This window comes from Mesoplodon mirus (assembly GCF_964341445.2).
Source record: "Mesoplodon mirus genome assembly, chromosome: 2".
Lineage (NCBI taxonomy): Eukaryota > Metazoa > Chordata > Mammalia > Artiodactyla > Ziphiidae > Mesoplodon > Mesoplodon mirus.
The window spans coordinates 192,356,982-192,376,217 of record NC_138977.1 but is presented as its reverse complement, the minus strand read 5'-3'; the positions used below and the strand labels follow the sequence as shown (position 1 = coordinate 192,376,217).

The 19,236-nt window shown below is 38.6% G+C and overlaps 1 protein-coding gene across 2 annotated transcripts in view; it reads left to right on the top strand.

Moving 5' to 3' along the window:
* Positions 1 to 19,236, top strand: part of RNLS (renalase, FAD dependent amine oxidase) — a 305,450-nt gene that overhangs the window by 272,766 nt on the left and 13,448 nt on the right. Inside the window, exon 7 of one of the 2 annotated variants that reach the window (XM_082637714.1) lies at positions 764 to 4,085. The exons of the other annotated variant lie outside the window; for it this stretch is intronic. Within the exon in view, the coding sequence (XP_082493840.1) occupies positions 764 to 916 (153 nt within the window). The 3' untranslated portion in view covers positions 917 to 4,085. Of the gene's footprint in view, positions 1 to 763; positions 4,086 to 19,236 lie in introns of those variants that run through there. 2 annotated transcript variants of the gene reach the window in all.

The following is a 19,236-nucleotide window of genomic DNA, read 5'->3' as shown; positions in this document are numbered from 1 at the left end:
TTTAAATCTCTTTTGAATCCACCTTGTCTGGCACATAGCACGTTCTCAATAATAGGTGAATGATTTCATGAATTTTGTTCTCCCTAATGAAAAGATTAACTGTACTTTCAACTAATTTAGCAGATCATGACCTATTAATTTTGAAGTTCAATACACTTCTGGTTATCTTATCAAATAACTGAAAAAGTAAACATTTAAAAATTTCAATGTAAACACTTGGGCGAGAATCATGCACTTCTTGAGCTCTTCCAGGGAGACCAGATATGGTTACATTTGCACAGAGGAGCAATTTATGGAACTAGTTGGAAATATTCTATGTTTTCAGGCTATCTTCTTTACCAAGATTGAAAGTCAGTACATAATTGACATTAAAAGGATATGGTGTTCTACTTAGTGGGAATAAAGGAAAAGTAGTCCTTGCCCTTGTGACTGATTGGTTGAGGAAAATGTTTTCATTCGTAGAGGAAGGAGGAGGTCCTTACTTTTTTTTTCCTCCCAATGGTGAAAAATTTCAAGCTGAATGACAATTAGCATGAATCTGGCACTTTATAAACTGTGATGTAGCCTCGCTAGTCAAGCTGTGAATGTATAGTGTTTGCACTTAATCCTTAACTTAGCCAAGGGGCCTTGACTTAGTTTTCCGTTGCTCGTTGTGAAACACCTTGATTTCTCCAGGTAGAGAAACGTTCCCCAGGTGGGCATTGACGTGACAGCACAACAGAGCATAGAATGTCAATTTCAATTATTTTTTTAACATTTTCAGGTTACAAATGCTGCTGCCAACTCTCCTGGTCAAATGACTCTTCATCTCAAACCTTTTCTTGTGTGTGGAGGGGATGGATTTACTCAGTCCAACTTTGATGGCTGCATCACTTCTGCCTTATGTGTTCTGGAAGCTTTAAAGAATCATATTTAGTACCTGTATTCTTATTTTTTACATGTACTTTGGGGTTTTCACAATTTTCTGTCATTGATTATTTTGTTTTATATTTTGTTGAGAGAAATTACCGGAAAATTGTTCTTTACTGATTGTTATTTTTCATATGGAGTATAAAATCAATTTTATAATTTCAATAGTTACAACTCATGCTAGAATGAAATTCCTTGTACTTTATACTTTTCTCCACTTTTCTGAATTGCCATGTCTACTCCTTGTTGGAGGCAAAGTAGTGCTTAAGAAAAACAAATGACTCTCCCCCCAAATTATGTCAAATCAAAGTAACAGTTCATGTTCAGAAACCTTTATTATTCTTTTGAACGTTTCAATCCCAAGTGAAGAATAATCATTATCAAGGCCTCATTATAAATCTTCAAGTATGTCCTTGATTCAGTATTTTTACAAATTGCCAAACTACAAGATTCCTCCAAACTGTGGATAACAGAGTGTAATTTTTGTTTCTCATTTCTCTTCCAAGTTATTAAATGATCCTGAATTGTAGGTCACATATGTCATCATCTCTAAGAATGCGGTTTGGAGGGCAACTTGACTGACAAAGAAATGTCTCTTCAAATTTTCAGAAAATAACCAGATTCAACTTGACTTTCCAAGTCACACAGTACTTTTTAACCTTAGCAAAAAAAAATCCAGTCTTAATAGGAAAGAAAAAAAGTAAAGAGAATCTGAGAGAAATTATATTGATCTTTACCTTTTGCTATCTCTTGTGGCTAGTGCTGTTACTTTTATGTCCTCTGCAGTATGTGCTGTGGCATTTAGACTCTGTCAAGTTTAATGAATTTAATACAAAAAAATTTACTGAACCAGAAAATAGATGCACTTAAAACAGTTCAATATTTGCCAACTTAGCGGTTCAGCATATCACCCACATGCTTCAGTGACAACCCCATGACTTGCTGGCTGGAGAGAAATTGATCCCCAGCCTTCCAAACAAACTACCTGTTGCTAATTTGGAAAGTGAAATGGTTAGTTCCATTTTGCCATTTTGAAAGGAAAGAAATTGTTGCAGCCTCTCAAACTGAGAAAAGTTCAACCAAAGACTCCGTAGCTTGGTAGTATTTAAAATCTCACACTTACGTGCCCACTATCATACATACACACACACAGGCACAGGCAAAATTTGTTTATGTAACTACAGAGTGGGTTTTGTGATCCTATGGAATGTCATTATACATCTCCTATTAGCAATCAATTCATGGAAAACTGAAATGCCTACATGTGGTTAATATCACTTATTTTTGAAAGCATAGAAAGGAAAAGGGAAATTACTGTGATCTCTGGTATGATATGATAAAAATATTGAGATTTCTTTCATCATTTTGGCCTATATTTGATTAACATCTGTCTTTATTCTGGTTATACCCTTAAAATATGGCAAAATAGTACATTCAAATATATTAAGTAACTATTTTGTTTTTAACTAATATAATTCTGGAGCCGTTTGAGTGAAAGCATACTGAAGATTTAAAAGCAATGCTATATTCATCTCATGAGTGTATATACTCCCAAGAAGAGAGAGAAAATGATTTATTAAGGTGGAGTGGGTTACCTACAGAAATTATCCTAAGCCATTACTGATGACTTTTAATATCTATTCATTCGAAGTGTGTTTCCCTAATAATTGTGCATCTGCTTAAAGAAGACTATGGCAATACGAGAATGCACTCAACCCTGCTTAGTATGTAGATCATTGTTACTTTGCTAATTTAATCATTTTTAAAATTCATTTTACATTTAGATCCATCTCTGATAGAAACAGACCAATTCCCTGATGCTCAAATAAGGAAAGAAAATGTTTCAAAAGTTTGTTTTTCTATTTTCATTTACCTCTTCCCTTTAGAAATTGAAATGGATATGGGACTATCTTGTGCTAGAAGCCATCAAACCTCAGATGGCCAGGATGCCCTAAATGACCCAGGGCAAAGGCAGCTAAGTCCCCTGAGAAATAGGGGTCAGCACCTTTTGGCAGAGTTACCAAGGTGTATGTATGTCAGCTCCACAGGACCCCACAGCACCACAGTGCTGCCAAACAAGAACTTTTGTTAAACCAGCCAAGGAAATCTGCTCTGTTTTGAAAGGAGCATATTCAAGTGAGAAACGGCTTGAGCAGTGGGGTGATTTAATACATGTTAGCTGATAAATATAGACTTTGCTGGAATAAAACTTTATGATGCAGGGTTGAAAAGCTTAATTACCAAACTGTCTATACACATCTTGCTCAGGCAGCGAGGGTGACAAATTATAGCAGTCAAATAGTATTTTTCACCTTTGGCGTTTCTGAAGGGGAAAAGTATGCCTAAAAACATCGAGAAAGCAATAATAATCCCAGACCAGATATTACTGAGGGAAACAAAGACATGTCATTGAGTCACCAAGTCTTCTGTGCAAAATGCCACCATCACCACCCCTCCGCCTACTTACTACCTTGTTAAGTAAAAAGAACAAGGTCAATTTTACATTTATCTGGCATTTTATACATACACATATATATATTATATACATATATTTCCATCCTCCTAACATCTTGTGAAATAAACAGAGCAGAGAATTCTTATTCACATTTGACAAATAAGGAAACTGAGGCACAGAGATTGGCCAACCAAGGTCACATCATCAAATGCAGGACAAGAACCCAGGCCTCCCATGACCCATTTCTATTTACGTGGCACCATGCCGGTGCCAGATGAACATGATAATTAAAGCTGAACTGAAATATTAGTTGGAGGTGCAGTCAGCACCATGTGGTCCTCTTATTGATGTTTCATTTCAGAGAGCTAACACTAATCCTGATGTGATGTATACAGGAGTCTAATATAGAATAAAGTCTCCGTAAGTACTGGCTAAGTGATTTACATTCCTGTTATTTTCATTTGCTGGTTTATTTCCTTCTTTGGGGGGCACTTGCTGTGAAAAATGGCTGTACCCTAATGACACTGAATCTCAACGCAGCAGTAGTTGGTTAGCAAACAGGCTTCCTCTGCATTCAGCGTTTCCTTCTGTATTCCTCTTTGTCTCTCTATTCCCTTTGTTTCACTCTCTCCTCTATTAGTTTCTACCATTTCTTTCTCCCCTCTTATTTTTCCCTCCCACTTCTTATCCTGTGTCCCTTCTCAGAAATCTGGAATATAAATGCATCACATTATGACTCATAGCATTTGTAACTTTTTGCTTTAATATAATCTCTTTTCTCTAAAATTTAAAGCAGTCAATGCTGCATTTTATTCAAGTTGATAGGATAATCATTATTTTGATTTTTCAAAAGTAATGCAAGAATTCAAAACTATCTGTAGCTTTCAGGGATCTCAGTGCTAATAACCTAAAATATATGTGCAAATCATGGTATCAGGCTCTGTGGTGGACACAATGGAATATAATTAGCCATCTTCACCTAAAGATGCTAGTTAGGGGAAGACAAGTCCCATAGAGTGGGAGGCATGGTAAAGGTACATGTTGGTGGAATCGCAGATAGTAAATAAGATGCTGTATCTCATGAAACTGGGAATCCTAAGAGAAAGAACCATGTTTCCTTGGAAGAGAGAGGGCCTCCAAACAGAAGCAGAGATCCATCAAGAAGACACTTCTGACAGCATCCCTCCCCTCCACACCATAGTTGGGCAGACCTGGCTGACTCTAGGAATCCAAACTGTGTATCAGAGTGGTCAGGATAAGTGAGTACTTTCTGTGGAGAAGGCTCAGTGAAACACAGAATGTAGTCTCTGGGAAAAGGAAAAAGCCTTTGCAAACCTCAGACTAGCTGGTTCAGGACTGAGCTGCTATAATCCAGTCTGGAATGTCCTTGTGTTTCAGCCAGGTAAGCCAGGGAGGGTTGAAATGGTACTGTGTCCTGTGTTTCCTTCTCAACAGACAGTAATTATAGTCCACTTAAGAGTTCACAGCAGAATCCATCAAATGAACCTGCTAAGGAAAAAGAATTTCTAAAGAGTGTGTTAATTGAAAAGGCATGCAGAATCATAGACTCCTGGAATGTCTAAATTTAGAGCAACTTGGAGACCATTTAGACCAGTTCTTAGCCATCTTGGATTTTGAACCTACTAGAGAAGCTATGGAAAGCTATACGATTTTCTCCTAATAACAGCAACAAAAATAACGATGCACATAGAGCCTGCTGGCTAGCTGCCTGCTTTTGTAAATAAAGTTTTATTGGAACATAGCCTTGCCCACTTGTTTGTGTATCATCTGTGGCTGTTTTTGCACTACAACAGTAGGGAGGGGTGTTTGCAACAGAGACCGTATAGCCTACAAAGCCTAAAATATTTCCTGTCTGGTCTTTTAAGAAAAAATTTGCTGACTCCTGTTTTAGGGGGTTACAAACCCTCCAAAATCTATTTTTAAACACCCGGGGTCTATGGGCCTCAGATTAATAACATCTCAATCTCCATCCTATTGCTTTATGTAAATATAGGCATATCTTAGATCCACACATCCGGTCCATTGTTCCGCGATCCTCTGCCCCATTGTAAATCCTTTTAGAGGAGCAGTACCACTTGGCGCTTAAAAACACATCCCCTGGAGTTAAATAGATCTGTGTTTTAATCCAGACTTTTGCTCCTCAGTGTGTGACCTTGCAGTTAAATAGCCTCACAGCCTCCTTCATCACTGAAAAATGAGTTGGTGGTAGCTGCCTCATAAGATTGTTCTGAGGCTTAAATCTATATAAAACCTTAAGCGAGTACTGGACACAGAGTAAGTGCTTAATAAATGATAGCAATGATGGTAGTGATGATGAAGGGAAAGAAGAAAAGGGAGGAAGAACGTATAAGCAGATCCTCCTGGTGCCTCTGAGGCCCCTGCGAAGGCCAGTTTCCTCTGCATTTGCGTAGGACCTGTAGGAGAGTTGATGGTAAGGAGAGTTTGTCCATTGATTAAATGATGGTGCAACTCGGTAACAGCTCTAGGTTTCTTCAAAACCTTCATGAAACAGAACAGCAGGGGCTACCTGAAACCAGCTGTGGGCCACTTTCTTTTTTCTTTTTTTGGTAAGTAGACGCTTGGGGAAAAGGGGGTTTGCTCTAAAGTGGTCCTTGAAAAGAAACCAGGGCTAGGTCATTACCAGGAGTAGGGATGAAGTAAAATACAGGCATTCTCTGCAATGAACGGTGTCTTCTCCTCAGCAAGTATGTGTGCTGAATGCAAAGAATTGCACGCTTGGATTGGATTCTGCTGAAGATTATTTACTTAAATCTCTGAAAGGCTGTGAAAACTGGGAGTGAGTTATTTCACATTCTTGACATGTTTGGCTAAGTATGCAGATTCATTTCCTGTCCCTGGCCTTCATTTTAAAAAGCCCAACTCCGGGCTTCCCTGGTGGCGCAGTGGTTGAGAGTCCGCCTGCCGGTGCAGGGGACACGGGTTCGTGCCCCGGTCTGGGAAGATCCCACATGCCGTGAAGCGGCTGGGCCCGTGAGCCATGGCCACTGAGCTTGCGTGTCCGGAGCCTGTGCTCCACAACGGGAGAGGCCACAACAGTGAGAGGCCCACGTACTGCATAAAAGAAAAAATAAAATAAAAAAATAAAAAGCCCAACTCCTGGTAAGTTCTATGACATCCTGAACCTACCACTTTCTAGATGTGTAACCTTGGACCAGTTTCTTATGTCTCTGAGCCTCAGGAGCTTCATCTATAAGATGGGGCTACTAATTTTACCTGCCTTAGGGTTATTCTGAGTGTTCTGGAATATGCTATGTAAAGTGCTTAGCATTGTGCTCTGCACATAGAAAATAAGAAATGTGAGCTGTTATTATTACTATTATTGTTAGAGAAATATGACTTAGGAAAATCATTCCCTCTCATAACCATCACTGCATCTCTAGGTAGCTTTAAATCTCGCTAGGAAGCCAGGTCATTACTCATTAAACTCAGTGGGGACTGTACTGAAGTGCCACTGTAACTTTGGCCTTAGTTAGAGTCATTTTTCCTCAGAAATTCTTACTGACCCTTGAGTGAATGAATGAATAAATGCTTTATGGTTTATTGTAATGCTCCTTAACATACCTTGTACAGGATCCTGTTTTTCCTCAGCCAATCTAGTCTCCCCACTCTTGTGATACCAATCACATATGTATTGTACTAACTGGTTCAATATCTACTTGCCACCAAAACTGCAAGATCCACAGAAGCAGAGGGGCGGGCACATAGGAGGTACTCAGTAAACATCTGTTGATCCGATGAATGAATGGATTCAACTAATGAACAGTTCTTATTTTAATTGCATCAGGTACCAAAGTAAAACATTGCTGATACAGAATTATCTCATAGAAGAAAAATGTACCAACCTTATCCTCAGTAGAGGAGATAATTACAACAGTACCTACATTCTCCCTGTTTGGTCTCTATTCAGTCAATAGGTGATCTCAGAAAGTCCCTACTTTATGCTGCCTCCCACTATTTGGGAAGTCCTTTTTGGAGGGAGGGAGAATATGGGAGAGCTGCTCTACCATTTGAAACTGTCTAACAAACACTTGTACTTCACTTATCATTTTGCCTCTTGTTTAAAGATTTCTGCCTATGAAGCCAAAAATTTGAGCAAAGAAATGCACCAGACTAAAGAAGCCTGATGAGTCTTTTGTGTTTTTTATGAAAAGCTGGAGTCATATATATTGAAATTTGTTCAAAACTAGACAATTGAATTACCTGGAGAGGGAGGTTAACTGAATTTCAATTTAAATCATTATTAACTAGAAATCCTTTCTTGCATCAACTTCTGCATTTCTGTCTTTTCTGAATGCTTGGTTCACTTCTTCTTTTTTCTTTTTTTTTAAGTGCCTCTGGTATACATGGCATATTAAAGTTGAATGAATCTTGCAAAGCCTTGGAATCAGGATTTCTTTAGAATGTAGTAAGCTCTATGGGGACAGAGTTTTTTGTCTTTTTTTCTTCACTTTGGAATCCTCAGTACCCAGAACAGTGCCTGTCACATATTGAATGAATAATCCAAGAACATTCAGACCATCAGCAATTAGGAAGCCGTGTTATATAATTAAAAGATGTAACAAAAGAAATGAAAAACTAACAGCTTATGAAGTCTGACAAGAGACAAAAAAATGAAAATGAAAAAGCTTTCAAGTCTTACTTATTAATATGTAAGTTCCATAAAGACAAGAATCATGTCTAACTTGTCTAAAATATATCCCCCAAACCTAGCACAGAGTAGGTCACATAGTAGACACTGAATAAATTTTTGTTGAATGGTTAAATGATTGAAAAAAGGAAAGCTTAAGTGAAAATGAGCACTACATTATAAAAAATCCAAGAGAAAGAACCCTTGAAATATAATACTTAAGTAGGCCCTCTCTGTGTAGTTGGTGTGTTTGTGATGCACACATGTGCCAGAGTGGGGAGGGGAGGACAATGATGCTTTTCCCTGTGTAAACAATCAGCATAGCTCCTGTGGCGGTATGTTCTGCATTCTGGTTTATCACCTCCCAACAACATGTTTTCAGGGTTTCTTGGCTTACATTTTTATTTTCTTGGTATTCTTTTTATTAGAATTGATTTAAAGGTGACAAGAGTTAGATCTAGTATAGGACCCACTTCTACAAGACAAGTCACCAACTTCAAACTCACACAGTATATTTTAACCATTCAAATAAACCATGTTTATTTACCCTTTGGAAAGCAGTTAAACTATTTACTGCAAACCAAAAGATTGTCAAAAAATAAAGTGTCAGTGATACAGAGGCCATTGTGGAGAAAACAAAAACTGGCACGTGTCACTTCATTGAGAAGAGTTTATTATCTGGGGTGAACAGCACTTTGACAAATTAGCTCTATATTAGAAGAAAGAGCTAAAAGAATGTGCCTATAACCAGGATATCTGTTCATTTAATAAACTATATTGGTAGTAGCAATAATGAAAACCTTATAATTATTTCAACAGATGCTAAAAATTGTCATAAAATTAACATATATTACTGATAAAACCTATGGTAAACTCATAAAAGGAGGATGCTATCTTAGAGGGATAAAAGCTATTTTAAAACTATAACAGACGTCACAATTAAGAACAAATTACTAGAATCATCTACATTAAATTGGAAAGACATCAAAGATCCTTGCATCGATGTTTTTGAAATTCCTAGGGAATGCATTAAGGCATGGAACATATTTAAGAGATGTGAACATTGGAAAAGAAAGGCAAAATGGTTACTAATTGCTGTCAATATGATTATACTCCTAGAAAACTCAGGTGAACTAATTTTTAGAATTAATAAGACACTTCTAGTCACTACTAGAGAGGCTGAATTATAAATACTCAAAGCTCGATAATTTTTCTGTATGCCATAATAATCGATGCAAATATATCTTTATATATTTTTAACAAACAACAGAGAATACAAAGGAATATCTCCAGGAAGATATACACAGAATTTATACAAGCAAACATTTAAAAATTTTTAATATTTTTTAAAATTTGAATAAGTAGAAATATATACCATATCCCTGAAGGGAAATACTGAATATTATGAATTTTTCCATTTTCCTCTAATTAATCTATAGATTAAACATAATCACAATGGGATTTTGTTAATATGAAAAAATAATTCTAAAGTTCATCTGGAAAAAACTGACAGGTGAATGTAACTGATAAGTTTATGAGCAAGCAGGTCATAAGCATTGAACTTAGCTATTAAGACATATTGTAAAATTAGATAAATAAAACAATTCACTATTGATTCTAGAATTGACACAAATCAATGGAAATAATGGCTATAAAAGCACTTAGTGTGACAAAGGAAGCATTACAAAACTAATGAGAAAGGAAGAATTATTTAACAAATGATTTAAGGAAAATTGACTAACTATTTGGTTAAAAAAGAAAAAGAAAGAAAGAAAAAAGAAATCAAATGTGATACTATTCTTATACCATATATTACAATAATTTTTAGATGGATTAAAGAGGCAAATATAAACAAATATACATTTTCTCTTTAAAAAAGAAAGGAAAATTTAGGTAAATATTCAAACCCCCCAGAAAACAAAACTAAAAGTTTACAGAGCAATTATGAAAAAACACTTGTAAATGGCTCATAGTAAAAGTATTAATATCCCTAATATAGAGAAATCTTATTAACAAATGTTAAAACTTTGGCTCAATTTTTTTAAGAATTAAAAAATTTTTAAATATCTTTTAAAGTATTAAAAGCACTAAACTGAAAAGATATAAGCAGCCCCATGTTCATTGCAGCATTATTTACAATCCAAGATATGGAAACAATCTAAGTGTCCATCAGTGAATGAATGGATAAAGAAATTGTTATATATATGTATTTGTCCATTTCCTATTGATGGACATTAAGTTGCTTTAAATTTTTACTCTTGCAAACATTGTTATAATAAATGTCCTGCGCATGTCTCTTTGTACACCTGTGCAAGAGTTTTTATAAGGCATTATGTTAAAATGTATTAAAATTGTGGGTTCAAGTGAATACGTTATATATTTTTTCTACTCTGTATGTTTTTAATAATTTGAAAATTAATAAAAAAGAAATATTGTGAACAATACCTTAAAGCCAACTGATGAAATTTTCCCATAATTAAAATGAGTACATCCAGGTTGGGATGGGGTAAGAGACTGGGGAGCCTGCTCGGTAGCAGATCCTCAAGGAGGTAGCAAGACCACTATGGCACCAGAACCCAATGCATTTCAAGTCTACACATGTTCCCTGGAAGCAAAGAGCCATGAAGGGTGTAGACAAGGAGCTATCACAGGCAACTGTGGTGACCTTGATATTACTTGACTGTCCTCTAATTTCCTGGCACCAAGCACTGGTATGATTCTAGGAAGTAGGGAGACTCCCCTTCCAAATGACTGAGATTGAATTTCCCATCTAGCTGCCGGAAATCAGGGCAGGCTGTCATATTTTATTTGATTAAAGAGAAAAGAACTACAATGAGACACCACTTCCAAGCCATTAGATGGCTACTATCAAACAACAAACAAACAAACTAAACAAAAAAATACAAAAACAAACAAAAAAACCCCCAGAAAATAACAAGTGTTGGTGAGGATGTGGAGAAATTGAAACCTTTGTGCATTACCGGTGGGAATATAAAATGGTACAGCCACTGTGGGAAATGGCATGATGGCTCCTCAAAAATTTAAAGAGAATTACCGCATGATCCAGCAATCTTACTTCTAAAAGAAGTGAAAGCAGGGACTTGAATAGATATGTGTACACCCATATCCATAGCAGCATTACTCACAATTGCCAGAAGGTGGAAGCAACCCAAGTTGCTTCCATCAACAGATGAACGCATCAACAAAATGTAGTATATACACACAATGGCATATTACATATCCTTAAAAAAGGAAGGAAATTCTGACACATGCTACAACATGGATGAACCTTGAAGACGTCATGCTAACTGAAATAAGCCAGTCACAGAAGGATAAATGTACAATTCCACTTATGTAGGTTTCCTAGAGTAGTCAAATTCATAGAGACAGAAAGTAGTATGGTAGTTGTCAGGGGCTGGGGAGTTAGTGTCTAATAGGTACAGAGTTTTAGTTAGGGAGGATGGGAAAATTCTGGAGATGGACGCTGATGATGCTTGCAGAATAATGTGAACATACTTAATGCCACAGAACTGTACACTTTAAAATGGTAAATTTTACGTTGTGTATATTTTACCACAGTTTTAAAAAAGAGAAGAACAAATTGATATTTATTACGTGTAAAAAAGGGGGTAGGAGGATATTTACAAACCTACAAGAGAAGCATGAGGCCCCCTTTCTCCAGCAGAAAAATAGATTCAGTCGATTTCTTTACCCCTTAATTTCCTATTTAACAGAAATGGCCAAAAAAATGGGAAAAATACACACACACACACACACACACACACACACACGAATATGCTCTGCCTGGTAAGTAATCAAAATATATACATATGTGTATATATGTATGTGTTTATATATATATAAATATATAAAAATCATGTTCAGCCTCATGAGTAAACAAAGGAATGTAGGTTAGAAACCACAGCAAAATGCAAGTTTTAACCTATCAAATTGACATCTTTTAAAAATTACTAACTTCTAAAAAGAGATCAAAACTGTTCGAAGTTAAAATTTTCACAACCTCTGCATAGTAAGTTGGCAATATATATCACATTTTTAAAGCATGTTTTTTGACTCAATATTTATACTTCTAGGAATCTAGCTTAAAGAAATAATCAAGGATGCAGACAATAATTTGTAATATGTTTATTTAAGCATTAGTTAGGATAGTGAAAAACTGGAAACAACCTACATAAACACTAATAGGAAATAGTTGAATAAATTCCAATAGATCAAAACAGTGGAATTTAGTGCAGTCATTTGAAAATGTGCTCTCAAAGCATACTTTCCTGTCTGGAATAGTTCTATGATATAATGTTAAGAGAGAAAACCCAAAATATATAACAGTAAAACCACAATGTATTATGATCTTCATTCTATTAAAACATAAGGTGTGTATAATGTGCGCTTATATATATAAATTATATATATACACATATGAAGGCTATAGGAAAATATAAAAATCTTAACAAAGTTCTCAAGGTGGTGAGATTTTGAGTGACTTTTATACTTTTTCTGTATTTTTACAGGGAGCAGACAGGCTGCCTATTGACCTTGTTTTAAGGTACTTCAGAGGGCAAAACCAAGACCAGTAGCATTAGAAAAGCAACTGAAGCTGATATGAGAAAGAAATTTCTAAGAAGCAGAACTTTCTCCTGTGCAGCAGACCTCTGGGGGCTTCTATCTGCTCTGGCTGAGCCATCACCAGCTGGGGGAAGGCAAGGGAGACGGGGGCTGAGGACTTAGAATGCAGATTTCTGGGCCACACAACCCCCCACCTATCTGAATTGAAGCTCCAAGGCTGAGCTTTGGAAATGTGCATTTTCTTTAAATTTCTCCAGTGGTTTCAGAGGCGGCTAGATAATTTCTGCACTGGAGAATCCGCAGATTAGAAGATTTAAGGTTGCTTCCAGTGTGGGAACTCAAAGCGAGTCTGAGACTCAAAAGTCTGGAGATTGTCTGACTATTTACATTATAAAACCAAGGAGAGTAGTACAGATAAAAAGGGAAGTATGCTGGATGGGGCTGGGATGGAGAGCGGAGTCATGTGAAGATCAGCACTGCCCAGTGTTTAATAATTTCGGCACTTAACCTCCAGTCTAGGGGCCCCTCACTTTGTAACCCGAGTAAGAGAATGTTCTTGTTCTTAGAAAAATACATGCTGAAGTATTTAGTAGTAAAGGGGAATTTTTTGTCTACAACTAACTCTCACATGGTTCAGAAGAAAAAAAAAAATTAGATAAGGTGATGAGAAAATGCAAATGTAGCTAAACTAGAAATTTAAGTAAAAGATAAATGGACATCTTTATCCTATTTTTGAATCTTTTCAGTCAGCTTGAAATTTTATTAAAATAAACTGTTAACCCCCCGCCCCCAAAAAAAGATAATTAAAAGACAAAGCAAACACAATGGTAATCCCTAGGCCACTTAAATCTAAATCACCAGGCATGCTTTTGCATTCATTCATTTATTCAACCAACATTGATCAAGGGCCTGTTCTGTACTAGGCTCTGTATTCAAACCACGGGATATATATCAGAGATCCAAACACTTTCCTGCCCTCACACTGGTCACGTTAGAGTTGGGTTAACATAAAATGCAGATTTGGAGGACCCAAGACTGAGTGCATTAGAATCTCTGGAGAAGGGCCCAGGGATCCATATTATACAAAATTTCCTGAGATGTTGCTTATATACACTAATGCAGTGCTGTTTTCCAAAATATGGGCTTTGACCCGTAGTGGTTTATAATAGCAATTTAGTATGCCAAGATTTTTTTTTAAATTAAAAGAACAGAAAAAAGAAAAAGGGGAAAAAAACAGAAAGAGAAAATAAGAAGGCTGACAAATAGTAAGAGTCACTATTATTTCATAAAACTTTTGCTTGCATGCCCTGGGTCACTGAGTAAACTGGGTTTCATGTAGAAGACCACTGCTGGAAAATGATATATAAAATATATCACTTCTCTTTTCCTCTCTAGCCCCTGTACCCAACAATTCTCCCTTACTCCAAATCTGGGTGTGCTGAGATGCTGGGGCACATCCACTGCCTTGAGAAGCATCAGGCTGTTCTGGGAATTTGACTCACTGGTCATATTCCTGACGTAACGGCACTTCCTTTTGCTTCTGCATAGAGCCCAGAGCTGCACTCTCCCACAGATGGCAATGTCTCCAGCATGTCACATCGTTTTCTTTGAAGGACCCAGCATAGCACAGCACACTGTCTGTCCTGGCACTCTGTGGCAGAGGTAGAGCAACCGTGAGAAAGGAACTTCTGAGACCAAATGCTGCCACTTGCTGAGATGCTTTTTTGGGGAACAAGAACACAGGGCATAACACAGCCAATTTTCCAGGCCAAAGTGCTGGGTATTTAATTCAGGCCCCTTGTGTCTGGTTGAAATCCTATGCAGCCCATACTTTCTGACCCAGATGAGAGATAACGGTTGTCTTAAATCAAAATGAAACAGGATGGGGTTAGCAAACCCACATGAAATGCGCTGAGGAGTCCTCTCAGGGACCTGAGAGCCTGCTGAACTGACCAGACCAGGGATGCTCCTGCGGTTGACTTGTGAGCTGGCCACGCAAGTTTTATTGTCACTAAGAAGAGAAATCCAAAGGCTAGTTCAGCATAAATGGTCCCCTGGCTGCACTGAGGGCGGTCACAGGTGAGTCATCAGCAGTGTGGAGGCCTGAGAAATGCTGCTTTCATCTCCGTCTCATGGCAAGAGGAGTATCTCTTAAAGAACTGAAAAATGGAATTACTCAAACTAAAAACTGCTGACCTCACCAGGACGATTCCTTTCCTGACCCGAGTCTGGGAATTGCTGTTGGTAAACCCCCCAAAATGAATTTGCTCATCAGAAAAGGGCAAAATGAGATACTCTCAGATACACTCGGTGACATGTTCACAGCCTTAGAAGCCAACCCTTCCCCACCTCAAACCAAAGCACTGAAATTCTTGATTCTGTGCAGTTGTGGTAGAAATGCCCTCTATCAAAAGCAGGCTCCAGTACCGCAAGCCAAAGATAAATAACAGAGGAAATCATGGAGACCATGACCTCTTGGTGACCCCTTGGAGCTAAATCTTTGCTAGACCTCAGAATATCAAAAAGGCCACCAGCCCTCCAGCCACAGTTTATGTATGAACAGCCTGGAAGCCATCTCCGCCTGCAGAAGACTGGCTCTCTAGAAGCGTGAGAAGAGAAATCTCAAAGGAATTTCTTGTTCTATTCCCCAAAGCAAGGGTTTGTTGTTTAGGTGGAGAACCCCCTTCTGAGAAATGAGCTCATTCCTGGGGCTCTGCAAGGGTCACCCTGAAAAGGTATTTGCCTGGGAGTTGGGACGGTGCCTATCTCCCATCCAGTGTGAGATATTAGTATTTGAAAAATGTGTTCTCTCACTAACTAGCAAATAAGTGAACCTCAGGATCTCACAAGGGCCTTCTTTCCTGGTAGATTTCACTTATGGATGCAAATCAGCAAACATTACGGAGTGTTTGCTAGCTGACAAGGATTGTGCAACCTTCTCCGAGGATGCTGAGCAGAATCGGACTCAGGTTGCTCTTGGAGGGAAGCACTGAGCAGACGGAAGCATGGGGTCCCCTCTCGAGACAGTGTCACAGCATAGGAAAGACACTCCTGGCTACCACTTTTGGTTTAGAAACCTCGGAGGCACAAGACAGCAACTGAGGCTAAAGGAAGCCAGTATCTAACAGCCAGGGAGTGGCCCCGAATTGCTCTTGGAGTGTCTGGCCTGAAGACTGAGGCAAAGTCAGCTAAATCTTCAGAATAAAAGGTGTGGAGAGAAGCTGGAAGATAAACCTGACCCTGAGTCTAGTAGGAAGGAGACCTTGACCACAGGAGGGATTCAAACAGATGAAATTTGCATCTCTTGGTTTTTAGAATCACCAGGCAGTACAAAGGTCAATTAACTGATAGAGATTATATACGTAGATATAGATGTCGTTGGGTTTTTTGTTTTTTACCCCTCTCTCCTCTTGTCAAAGAGGTCATCTATCTCCCATAACCTACAATGGCCTCAGAGTTTAGAAGGCTTCTGGGTCCTCTTCTCAGAATATAAAGGATTTGGGTGAAATAAGTGGATTTCCAAGTATGCTTTAGTCATGGAAGTTGTTTTTCAGACAAAATCTTCTATCGTCTTGTAAAGAAAAATGAATCGCATACAGGAAGAGCAGCCCTTCAGGTGGAAACAGGACTCCCCCTGGGTTCCTCTGAGAGTTCCTCAAAGTACAGTTTAAACCATGACTAAGAAGGACTTCTGAGATCCTTGCTGGCTGATTCTGGAACTTGGTGACCCTGTGGCAGGTGCCCCTCAGAATTTGTGACTTCTGTCCTTGACCCATCATGGGGCAGTCATCCAAATGGCTTATCTAAACCTTGTGAACCCCAAGTGTCCTATTTCAGCAAATCCACCCTCTAGAAGTGAGCTCGCCCAGGCCTTGGTTTGATGATGGGTGAGAATGACCACTCAGAACTAGTTAATGTCACTGTCGCTTTGGTTTTCTGCCACCGCATCAGACAAGCAATGAAAAAATATGAAATTAAGGGAGAAAAAACTAATAAAACTCTTTCATGCACAGGACATTAGTTTAGTATACTAATTCTGTTCACATGTAAAGAACCTGCTCTCAGGAATCCCATTGTAAATACTCCTTTGTTCAGAGAACTGTCAATTCACACCCACTCCTTGTGAATGCTAAACTAGAGTCTTGTACATGAAAACATTTTATTCAATCTCATGGTTATAAAATATTCTTTAAAGTTGTCAAAGAAATCTGATAGGTTTTGATTCACCTGGATTTTGCTTTTTCCCCCAAAGACGATATGCCTCCTTGTGTTTCACTGATCTTTTATTGTGGACTCCAACAATTTGCTGACTCCAGTGAACATTTGTCAATTGTCTCCTTAACACCTATTGCCTTTCTTTCCAAAGACTTCTTTTGAATACCTTCTCTTTTCCTATCCTCAGTCCATGTGGTCCAAGATGGGGCATCACCACTATGCCTGACTTAATCAGTGCTTCATGCTGTGTTGGCCACAGAAACTGGATCGAGGTAAAATAAATATGAAATAAACTCATTCTATCAGATTGAAGCTTGGGACCTTGCAAGAGTTTTCCACTGGACTTGGATTTGAGAAGATCTGACACCAGAGCTTCTGTAGCCATGTCACTGTAGAGGGCAGGTCTAGGAAGCTGCCAGGACTCCCAAAGGAAGGTCAAGAATAAAGCCAACACACTAGAAGGTAGAGCCAAGAAATGGAGATGAACTGACACCTGAAGCCATCATTTGAGCCCGAATCCCTCCCTGGCCTTTTTAGTTATGTGAATCAATAAATTCTTATTTGGCTTAAACCAACCTGACTCAGGTTACATCACTTGGAACATAACAAGTTCTAATTTATGCAATGACCATGGCGCTATTCTTAGAAAGGAAGAATTGTTGCTTTTTCTGATGTATATGTTTAGTCCACCAACACTACTTATTAGTAGTAGCATGGTAATTCCTACTTATTGAAAATTTTTTCCCCGAGGCACTGTATCTACAGCTTTCCATGCATCAGCTCATTGGTACTATTATTATCTCCATTTTACAGATAAGAACACTGAGATGACCAATGTCATAATAGCTTGAAAGTGGCATTAGGACTTCCCTGGATGTCCAGCAGTTAAGACTCCATGCTTCCACTGCAGGGGGCATGGGTTTGATCCCTGGTTGGGGATCTAAGATCCCACATGCTGCACAGCGCAGCCAAAAAATAAAATAAAATAAAATAAAAAGTAAAATAGCTTGAAAGTGGCAGATATGGAATTTAAACCCCAATGTGCCTGATCCCATGGCCCATGACCACCTATTATGTGGCAGGCATTGGGTCAGCACTAAGGACAAAAGTGACATCTGTTGTCCTTGTCCTTAAGGAACTTTCAATGAAGTGAGAGAGATATACAACATGTGGGAGCTATAGGGCCAACCTTCTCCCCACCCCTTTTCATACTAGGGCCATATCTAGTCAGTGGCAATTGCTTTTTTCTCAACCAGACACAGTACCACATCCCTTAAGCAGGGGAGGGCATTTGGAAATGTATGGAAAGTTCTCCGTTCTTACAATGACTGGTTGGCAGGGGCACCACTGGCATTTAGTGGACACAGGCTGAAAGGTGCAGGCCTATTCTGCCCAACAAAGAATAATCCCACCCAAACCGTCAATAGTCCCCTAGACAGTGAAGTTAGATATTGAAATAATCCAACCTAGAACTGGTGGCAGGTAAAAAAGAGATCCAATTAGGGTTGCTTTAATAGAAAAATCAAAATAAATTTCAAAAGTCTGTGAAAAGCACATACTAAAACAAAGTGTAAATCTGTAGTGCGTCCTTTGACCACTGCCAACCATTCATAGACCCTTTTCTGCTTATGAGCAAATCTTACAGCAAAGTTTCTCCCTATGATAATAAGCACATAGAATTCCTTCCTTCCCAAGATATTTAAGATCCAGATTTCCCTGAGAAGAGCCAGCCCTGGCAGGCTCTCATCCTTTCCAAGTGTGGCCTCTGAACCCCTTACAAAGACATTGGTCCTGTCTGCCCTTCTCCATCTCTGTTTCCAGATTCTGTTCCCCTCTTCCTCCTCACTCCTTCTCATGCCTCCCTTCCCTCATTAGGCATCTTTTAAAAATGTACCCAAACCCAAAATGTGGAGGTCTGACTATATTGTTCAAATGTCTACAATATGTAGGTTACACATTCTCCCTAGTTAGGGTTAGCGTATGTACGGGTAGTGTTTTCCTTCAGGAATCCAACCACTTCTTGTGTTTTGCAGCCTCGCTTCTATGTGGCTTCTTGGGTTGGCAGCAATGTGTCTTCAAACATCTGCCAAACTACCAGGGTCTTCACTCTGTGAGATTTTTAATTCATTAAACACAGAATTTATGACCTATCAGCTTGGCATTCTGAAAAGCAGACACTGAGATCCAATGAGACATAGAAGGGAAAATGCCTGTGAAGGGCAAAGAGTACAAGGAGCAGAAGCAGGTGTGGAGAGCTTTCAGACGACGATGCTGGTCTGACACCTTGAAAGGAGAGAAGGAAGGAGGAAGACCGGGTAGTGCAACCTTGAGATTATCTCAGGCTGGCCCTGTGAGCACCAGGGCACCAGAGCAAAGACCACCTGCCTGGTAGAGGAAGAAAGGG